This window comes from Balaenoptera ricei, chromosome 1 (assembly GCF_028023285.1).
Source record: "Balaenoptera ricei isolate mBalRic1 chromosome 1, mBalRic1.hap2, whole genome shotgun sequence".
Taxonomy (NCBI): Eukaryota; Metazoa; Chordata; class Mammalia; order Artiodactyla; family Balaenopteridae; genus Balaenoptera; species Balaenoptera ricei.
Genome location: NC_082639.1, coordinates 97,848,245 through 97,858,681, shown reverse-complemented (window position 1 = coordinate 97,858,681; position 10,437 = coordinate 97,848,245). Strand labels below are relative to the sequence as shown.

Here is a 10,437-nt window from a genome sequence, read left to right as displayed (position 1 = left end):
ATCTCCGGCAGCAGGCACGCTTATTATCCCCATTTTACAGAGAAGACTGGAGCACAGAGAGGGTAAGTAACTTGGCCACAGTCACACAGTAAGTTAGTGACAAAGCCAGGATGTGAATCCATGCAGTCTGACTCCTGACTGTGCTCTTAATCATTTCACTCTTCTGCTTCTCAAGAACGCAACAACCTGAGGAAGCAAAGGACTGAGCCAGAGTTAGAAAACCAGAGAGGTGCCCCAAACAACGTATACCTTAGAGTAAGAAGATCTGAGCTCTGGGGCAGCATTTAGGGGGCCTTGGGCACAAAGTTCCCCCTAGTCTCCAGCAGCGTTTGCCACCCCTGTTTTTTCGTATGTACATCTGATGTTTTCTCAACCATAAAGGAATAAATCCCCTAGTACTCCCACTCTCACTCACCTTCGGATCATGTAGCCACCTCTAAGCCCCTTCATCTGCAGAAATTCTGGTGCTGAGGCAGGAGATAGATGGGCTCCAGGCTAGGCATTTACAACTAGCCTCCTGTTTACATTTCTTGAGGAAGGAGGCAGGTGGGCTCTAGACTAGATATTTACAACCAGCCTCCTGTTTGCCCTTCGAGATGGAAATAACAAGAGGAACAGGGTAAATAACTGGACTTTGCCTCCTGTGGACACTTTAAGATAACAGTTATGGCAGGGACAGAGAGGGGCTAAACCCTGCTTGAGTAAAAGATCAAGAGGTCACGTATTTCCCATCCTTGGGGCAAGGGAGATACTGCATATGCACAGAAAGTCTCCTTGTTGGTCAAAAAGGAGGGGGCACCACCCCAGAATAGGTGATGCCAAGGCCCCCCATAGGCCTCTGGGCTGGAACCCATCTTGGAAAAAGTAGCGCACACCCGTTGGGGAGGGTCCTAGGACCGGTCAGGTGTGGAAAAATAAACCAGGTAATTGGCCAAAGGTAAACAAAGGCCCCGAAGAACTGCCCTATATAAATGACTTAACCACCTCTCTACTGCACTCCTCATTAGGGAGGACGCCCACACCCTTTCTCTCCTGGTGTGTATCTTTGCCCTGCTTCTTTCTTAACTAAACAAACTGTTTCTCTGTGGGCTCTCCCACTTGTTGTACTGTGTCTCTAATAATAAACTTTGTACCTGTTTTTACAGTTTTTGCCTCCTTGAGAAATACATTTTTCAGTGGGAGCAAGGGCCAGGGGAATTTTGCTTCTAGCCTCTAGCCCCTGGTGGTCTAGTGGCTAGGATTCCTTGTTTTCATCCAGGTTACCCAGGTTCAATTCCTGGTCAGGGAACTAAGATCTCGCTTCAAGCCACCGTTCACTGCTGTCTCTCCGAGATCAGTGCTGCCAACACTTAGATATATGATCTTACATTCCCTGAGCCCCAGTCAGCTCATCTGCAAATTGGGCTTAAATGCCTCCTTCATAAGCCATGAGGATTAAATATGCAAATGAAAGTGTTGTTCAAAGTTTAGGACAAGGGACTTCCCTGGCGGTACAATAGTTAAGACTCTGCGCTTCCACTACAGGGGACACTGGTTCAATCCCTGGTTGGGGAAATAAGATCCCTTATGCCATGCAGCCAAAAAAAAAGAAAAAAAAAGAAAGTTTAGGATAAAAATCATTTTTCAATAAGGAAAGGATTGGAAGAGTAGTGGGAGAATGAGGGGAAACACAGTTTATCCTGAAATTAGGGTGTCTGAGCTCAGAAACAGCCTTAGACTTCAATCAGCCTTACTCCCTGCTTCGGGCACCATGCTTTAGAGGAAGAATTGCAAACTTTTCCATAAAGGGCCAGATAGTAATACTTTAGGCTTTGTAGGCCATACTGAATCTGTTGCAACTTCTTGACCCTGCCACTGTAGACAGAAAGCAGCCATAGACAATATGTAAACAAAAATGGGCACAGCTGTGTTCTCATAAAATCTGATTTACAAAAACAAGCAGTGCATTAGATTTTACCCAGTGGCCACAGTTTGCTACCCCCTGCTTTTGATGGCTCCATTCTTGCCCTCTTCCAGCTGCACCCCTCACCATGAGGTGAGAAGACTGCAGGGCTAAGGGAACATCCACCTGAAGCCCACATCCCTGCTCTTTTAAACCCTAATCCAGATACCCAGGACTTTGCCCAAATAGCCCAGACAGCCTGTGCCCACTTTCAGGGCCTGCACAGCCCTTTTTCCTGGTCCCATGATCCTGAGTGTGAACCACAATGCTAGTGTGAACATGCCTGCTAGAGGATGTGTGTGTGTGTGTGTGTGTGTGTGTGTGTGTGTGTGTGTTGGGGTGGGGTGGGGTGTAGACGAACCTTGGATGCAAAGTGTGTATGTGAGGTCCTTGCTCTGTGGGACAGGGATGGAGATGGGAAGAGAAGGGTATTGCACATGAGCTGGGAACCAAGAGCACAAGCTGCTGCGTGCTGGTGCAGAATTCCGAGGAGTCAGAGAATTCTAAATTCAAGCCTGGTCTTTTAGGTCATTGTGAAATCATATTTGTTAAGAATATAAACCATATTTTAATACTGGGCTCATTTAAATATTTAGACATATGATATGCAGGCCTCCAATTGTACCCCAGACCTGGGTGCCACAAATGGTGAGACAGGACAACCTTATACCAGAAGGTCAAAGATTGCACAAATGAGGCCACACTGACTGGAGCAAATGTTTTTTTTACTGTGCTTCAGGACAACAAGTGAGCAGCTGCAGGAGAACAAAGCCAGGCCCAGTCTGAAGTCTGAGAGAAAGTCAAGGGGTGGCTTGGAGGAGAGACATCTGGAGAGCCTCTTCTAACCTCTGAGAATCTCACTCAGGAATTCCTGCAGAGGAGGAGCAGGCAGCTCCTTGGCTGCTCAGCTATGAGTTAAACCTGGATACAAAAGAAAGACTATTTCAAAGCCCAAGTCAGTAACCTGAGGCCTGAGTCAAGTTACCAAGCCATAGATGTTCAGAGTTGGAAAGCTGCTGCCCAGTCATCTAGTCTAGGAGATTTCAAACTGTTCTGGCCCCCCTTCTCCAGGACAACATGGCCAGTCCTCTCCAGTTGTCTGTCTGCAGTGATTCGCAGTCTCCTGCTCCTCCACTGCAATGGGTGTCAGCACAGCTGGTTGGTCAGCAAAGGCTCTCACCTGCACAAGAGGATATGCGTACGATTCACCTGGGGAGCCAGGAACCCAGGGGTGGAGCAGAGCCAAACCACCTGCCGTTAAGGCAATAATGGGCTTGGTTATCAATGGTGACCATGAGACCTCCTGAATGTCTAAAGTAAGACCAACTGTGGATGTGGAGAGGGAGGGAACTTTACTAACGGCTGAGACTGGATTTCTCAGCAGTGAGTGGGGGACATAAAATCAGATTTATTCTGATTTAGAAAATTAAAACAGGCTGATGATTTTGTGGTGGAGTCAATGTTTATGCCCACTCTACATGAAAAGAAAGCCCTTAGCTCAGACTGTTCTCAATAAATAGTAACCAAATTATTATTGTTATATTTTAAAAATCTATGGGAAGCCTACCAAAAGGACAGAACCAGCCTAATCAATAAGGAAACAAGGCAGAAGGTCCAAAGGAACATAAGAATGGATCAATCCAAATATGTGAAGATGACCTCCCCCAGTCTCCTGTGTCCCACTCTGCCCAGCTCTCTGCCCACTCCCAGCCTGTCCTGGACTCTGTTATCTTCCTAGGGAGCCAAGGCTTCCCTTGACAGCTTGAACGAGGGGGTAGGAGCCCTGGCTGCAGGATTTGCTGGTAAAGTCATCCATGTCAATGGACCAGATCATGGCCCCTCCCAGGTTTAGATTCTTTAGGAACTGAACCTGAGGGTGGCACAGAAGGGCATACAGAGGTTAGAAGAAACTGTTAAAGGTCCAAGACCCAAGTCAGGTTCAGATGAGGGTTTGAGCTTAGAGTGCAGAAGTAGACTTATAGCTTATGGACTCATGGATTCCCTGAAGGGAAAGGTCGCTTAGGGAGGCTTATAAAATGAAGGGAGGGCCACCCACTATTAACCACTTCTCATGGAATAACCACACCCTAGGTTCAGTGTTCTTGGAGGCTCTGAAACACTAGAGGCTCCGGGATGAGGAGTAGGAACTAGGAAGCCACTAGCAAGATTTGAATTACAATTGGGTTGTCAATTACATTGATGCCTTTGTCCTGCTCTAAGCCTGGAAGGCAAACAAAGGTCTTAGCAAGATCTAAGAACTGGTAGGCTCAGAAATTTGGAGTCTCCTAGAGAGGTAATCCATGAGAAGGACGGAAGGGTTTGTCCTGAGATGATCAACTGGGTGGGTAACTACTCTATATAGGCACCAATGTCTCCTTTCTTCCCTCCCCCTTCTCCTCCTCCTACCTCCTCTCCACTCCTCGCTTCTCCCCTTATTCTTAATTCTTCCTTGCGTCCTTTCCACCTCTCCCACATGTACCATAGGTGCTCACAGGTGTGGCTTAGAGTCATTACTAGGTTTGAGCCACAGAGGCCACTGGATCCCATCCAAGAATGGAGCCCCAGAGGCTACTTTCCTTCCACACAGACTACTAAGGCATTTGACCTCACACCCCATTCCCCACCGCATGAGTGTTCTGCTGTCCCAGAGCCTCTTGCCTACCTACCTTGGTCTCCATGCTCTCCACGTCATCATAGCTCACCCACTGGTTCCCCTTGACTGCATAGGGAACCTGATGATCCTGGAGCCTCGTGATCTTGGCTCCTTTCAGGAATTGGCAGATCTGGCAGGGGAAGGAGGAACAAGAGGGTCAGTAATGGGTTCTTCTTGAAATTTAGAAATAGAAAGGGCAGGTAAGACACTAGGGTCTTGGGGACAACAGAATCTTCACTCCAGGGATCAATGAGAGAAATGACCAGATACAGCATACAGAATGGATGGTCCAAGGTGAACCTTTGAGAATTCTTTGTGCTAAGTCCTCATCAGGAGGAGCTACAAACAGCTAGAGGGCAGACAGTACTTGAGTTCCACATCAGACCTCAGCACTGACCAGTAAATCTTCCCATTCCTTCATTTGCAAAATGGAAACTATTATAATTATGTCTCCTATACACCTGTCTTACAATATTGTTGTTAGGATCAAATGAACTAACACACGTTAGGAAAGAAACAACTTTGAAAACAGTAAAGTGCTTTATAAATACGTAGCGTTACAATCACCATCACCATCATTCCCCCCACCTTGTAGATTATCCCTGCTTCAATCCCGCTGCTCTCCCTCTCCCCTTTCCCCTTCCCAACGTGCCTGTGTTGGGATCCCCACTTTTATCATCAGCTATTTTCTCTTTCTGTTAGCATAAGTAAGAGCTACTAAAAGAGATAAATCTTCAGTGGAAAAAAATGTATTTTAAGGTCACGTAGAAAACTCATTTTGGATCTTGCTTACTTTTTTTAGATTATTTACACTCACGTTTGCCTCAAAGAGGGTAGAGAATGGAAAGTTGAATATTTAAGCAAATACCAGTTTGTCAAAGTTATAATGATCTAGGGTGGTAAACTGAACAATCAAATTAAAGTTTCCATGAAATAGGGGAGTGTGTATCCAGTGGTCCGTACTAAAATCCTACCAGCAGATTCTGAGCACTGACTTCTCTTATCCCTTATATTAAATGATTCAGTGAGGACTACCATGGTGACCCATGCCCCTTTCCCCTTGCCAACTGAACAAGGTGCCTCAATCATTCCCCCGTGTGAGAAGAGAGGAAAAATTGAACATTACACTCACTGAGTACCTCAGTGGATGCCAAGTCCCTCAGTATGGGTTTATAGCTTGCCCACGCCAGTGACAAGAGGCTAGACTAGGACTCCAGGGAGAAACCAAGATGTAGGATATTATTCTTTCCTCACCTGATCCAACTCCTTCCCATCCTTCAAGGGCCAGCATGTATCTCTCTTCCCCTGTTATCCATCTTTGAACTCATGACCCTCCACATTGGCCACTTAATCACATCTCATTTTGCAATACCTACATAATTTTATTAACTATTATAGTTATCTTTGGGTTTTTTTAAGTTTTTTTTTTTTTTTTTTTTTTTTTTTGGCCGCACTACACAGCTTGCAGGATCTTAGTTCCCCAACCAGGGATTGAACCTGAGCCCTCAGCAGTGAAAGCGCTGAGTCCTAACCACTGGACTGCCAGGGAATTCCCCATAGTTATCCTGTTTTTAAACTCTTATTTAACTAGTTATATTATGAATGCATTCTACATTCTTTCCACCTTGACAGTAAGCTCTTTGAGACAAGGATGAAGAATTACTTATTTCTAGCTCTTACAGTACCCAGTCTTTGTGATATGGCAGGGTCCCAAGAGTTTCTGTTGGTTGAATTATTGTTTGATTCTTAGTGTTTCCTATACATTAAAAAAAAAGGTTTTTTTTTTCAGATTGAGGGGCAGAAAGAAATGATGGTCTAATCAGCCAAACACCTTTGATTGTTATCTCTGTGATGTTAAGTCTGTCTGCCTTCCGGACAGAATCTGACACATTTGACCACTCCTCTCTTCTTGAGACACCCTCTTCTCTAAGGTCTTTGGCACAGAACAGTATGGGTTCTGCCTACCTTCTGTTGATCTTGTCAGTTTCCTTAATGGGCTCCTCTTCTGCCTATCTCTTAGGTGCAGGAGGTCCTTGGGTTTTGTCACGTCTCACGCTTTGGCTTCAAATACCATCTTTATGCTGATGATTTTAGAATCTACATCTCTAGCACAGACTGACCTCCTGTGATCCAAACCCATATACCTAAACACTCACTTTTTATCTATATGTCCCACAGGCATTTGGATGTCCCACTTGCTCCTCAAACTCAGAATGACCAAAACTGATCTCATGATTGAGACCAATGCCCACTCTGCTCCTTCCTATCCCAACTCAGTAAAAATGGCATTACCATCCACATAGTTGCCCAAGTCAGAAACCTAGGGCAGTCTCCCTTTTCAGTCTCCCATACCTGCTCCACCCATCCCCACTCCTCACTAGTTCCACCTCCTCTCCAGATGTCAGCTAACGTCACTTCCTCCAGGAAGCATTCCCCGACCCCCTCCCAAGTCAGAGGGAGGAGCTTCTCTTACATGCTCCAATAGTACTCCATACCTCCCTTCCCAGCACTCAGGATGTGATACTTTATTATTGTCAGATTGAAGCTGGAACCCCTACCCAGAGACAGAGGGCAGCTAAAGGCACAGGGTGGATCCAGGTACCTCATGATAAGCCAGGAAGCCTGAAAACTTGGTGATGGGGCCAGCAGCTCCAGGACCAGAGGCAGGGGCCCCCGAGGTGTTTTCTGCAGAGGCCAGTGTAAAGGAACGTCCATACATTGGGATGCCCATGACCACGTTCTCCACAGGCATCCCTTTGTTTATGCAGTATCCCACAGCATATTCCTAGAAAGAGAAGTAGACTGAGGCACAGTGTGTATGGGAAAGAAAGATGTCAGACCTTTCTGAGCCTCCAGCCCAAATTCACAGAAGTGACTCCTTGATTCCTTTTCTACATCAGTAACTATGGAGGGTCCCACCAGAACCAGAGTGCTTATTCTAATGCACTTAATGCTCTTCAGCACTAAGAGACCAATTCAGCTTTTTCTAATCGTGAAAGAAAACTGAACAATGGGTCACGAAAGAAATCAGGCAAGTGACCTAGAAAACATGAAATCAAAGTTGTCACCATCTTTCTTTCCCCTTTGAGTCAATTGCCTATGGAGTTTGTCTACACTATGGCTAGTTGTGTTACTGATGAAGGTGGGGTGGGGGGGGGAGGTGGCCGTCAGACCCTAGTCTGTGGGGCCTCACAATGACATCAGACCCAAGAGGTTAGGTAAGAGGTCAGAGGCTAGTTGGGGCCTTACTGCCCTCCAGAACAGAATAAGGGGTTAGAGAAGATAAGGATATGTCTCCTTATCCTTAAAAATAATCAATGGAGAGGAAGGAATGAAGGGAACTTGATGTGACACGATCATATGGAGTTCTAGAAAACCCCAGACTAGAAATCAGAATACCCAGCTTTGGACTGACCCATTTTGTAATTTTAAACATGAAGGCCTGGAAATATGCAACCCAGACAACATTTTCTCTCACCCAATTTTAAGAATACACATCTATATATATGTACCACAACAATAAAATTGTTTTGTTAATGACATTTTTCCCTTGCATTTTTCATTTGCCCCCACTTTTCAGGACCTTCACATCAGCATGACCTTGAACCAATTAATTTGAGCCAATTAATTTGCCAGGCTTCCATTTCATCATCTGTGAAGTGAGAGTAATGCTTCCTGACCAGCCAACCTCAAAGGATTATTTTGAAGATCAAATTAATGGGGAATGTGGACAGACACAGGAGAGTACCAAGTCCTGTACATCCATGTGGGCACTAGGAAATGTATCAAAGATGGAGAATTAAGAGAAGACTGGGGTGGCTGACACCTTGGGCCAGAGACAAAGCTTAGGGCGCTTCAAATATGAGGTCCTCTGACATTTTCCTGGTGACATTTTACTGTGCCTGGTCAAAGCATTTTCCCTGTTCTCACCAGATTCCAGGGTTACCTGAGTCCCTCTGGCAACACATCCCCTCCTCAGTTCAAGACACAAATAACTCTGCACTGTCCTCAGCTTGCCCCACAGCCAGTGTCCCAACACACTTCCTCCTTATAACTCACCACATTGTAGTAGGAGCTTGTCCCTCTGTCCAGCTGCTACTTTCTCAGAGGGCTACTGTGGCCAGTGATGAGGGGCTTTTCCTAAGACCCATGGAAGTCAAAGGACAGGAGGTTGATGAAATCCAGTTCTCTAGATTGCCAAAAGCAAAGGAAAAGATTCTGTGATGAGCAGAGATGGGAGCAAATACTGTTGACCCTTGAACATTGTGGGTTTGAATTGCACAGTCCACTTGTACAAGGGTATTTTTCAACAGTAAATACTGCAGTGCTACATGGTCTGTGGTTGGGTGAATCCACAGATGTGGAGGAAACATGGATACAAAGGGCTAACTATAAATTACATGTGGGTTAACCCTCGCTTTGTTCAAGGGTCAACTGTATACATATTTGTTTAGGGCTTTGGGTGCTGTTAGAAGGATTGAAATAAGCCATAAAGGAAAAGTTCCTGCCCAGATGATGTGGTTAGGATAGTGACCTTCATGCTCTCCCTCTTCCCTTCATCCCTCAGACATACTGGCACGCATCACTTGCATGGGCCAGGCTGGAGGCAGAGAGATGGAGGGGGTGCTCCAATGCACTTACTTTACCAATTCCTTGATCTGATAGCTGTTGTCAATCATATGCCTCCCTGCAGAAACTCCTGCAGTCAAGAGAAGCCTTTCTTTGGTGGATTTTACAAAGTCCTGCTGAAAGGCTTCTGCTAACTCCTATGAAAACAAAAAAAACCCTAGAAGAGGTCAATTTTCCCTCCCAGAGGACAGCACTAAAGTTCTTGCTTGATAGGACGTTTCTAGAACGGCATTAGATGGAAAGATCAAATCTTTTCCCCCCATTCCCACATGGGGATGCCTCCTGCCTTGTGGTCAGGAAATCTCCACATTAGGCAGGAGGACAACCAGTCACACTGTACCCAGGAAAAACTATCTGAGTTTCCTCCTAATGGATTCTCTAATCTATCTGATAGACCATCTATGAGACTCTTTCAGTGCTCAGGAGATTCTATGGCCCCACAATCTTTTACGTGGGTATTGCTTTGTTTCAGTGTTGTTTATTGTGTAAGGAGGCTCTGTTCTTTGATGTTGTCCTTGCCCTAAACTAGGACCAAGGGCTTTTCCTTCAACAGTGGGGGCTTCTGGAAGGAAGGGACTATCTTCAAGCCAGAGCCAATCTCTTCCTTTTTTTCTCCTGGTGTGGCCATGGGTTCCATTTGTTAAGGTACTAAGGGTACCACAGTGTTTGCCTTACATGAATCAGCACAGTGAAACAAGTGTTGTCTTTCAGATCTGGGTAAATCCAGCTATGTCCAGCCCATCAAAGTTATGGTTCCTCAGAAACAGGATTACAGAGTTGATAAATTCCAAGCGTAATGTAGAAGAATCAACCATGCGGTGGAACCTGGGTAGAAGCAATACAGGTGTTTCTTGGAAAGAGGAAGTAATTGCCATTGCACAACATATTTTTCACAGAAATCCTGAAATAGTCTTCCGTTCCCCAGTATTTTCTCACCACTTATCTATCCCAACCCCTGTCTCTTTTGGAACAAAAAAGGAGAGGAAGGATTGTTGAGCCAGAAAATTGATTGGATTGGGTAGAGGAAGATTGGGTTCTCTGCAGACTTTTCTGCAGGGTAATGGAGCTGCCTTTAACAAAGACGCTCCTTGACCAAACTTTAGCCAGACTCCTCTGAACCCTCTTCTCAACTAGACTTTGACATTGGACTTCTGTGCCTATCTTTGCAGAGTGCAGTTTTAGCAAGAATCCTAAGTCATGGACTTGAGGACAC

General features: G+C 45.5%; 1 protein-coding gene across 1 annotated transcript; it reads right to left on the bottom strand.

Annotated features, from left to right (window-relative positions):
- Window positions 1-3,668: 3,668 nt before the first annotated feature.
- CHI3L2 (chitinase 3 like 2) lies at window positions 3,669-10,099 on the bottom strand. The gene is given in 7 exon segments (XM_059917527.1): window positions 3,669-3,812; window positions 4,609-4,725; window positions 7,198-7,380; window positions 8,655-8,784; window positions 9,237-9,361; window positions 9,900-9,955; window positions 9,958-10,099. Coding segments are annotated over 7 exon segments (897 nt in total).
- Window positions 10,100-10,437: the final 338 nt, after the last annotated feature.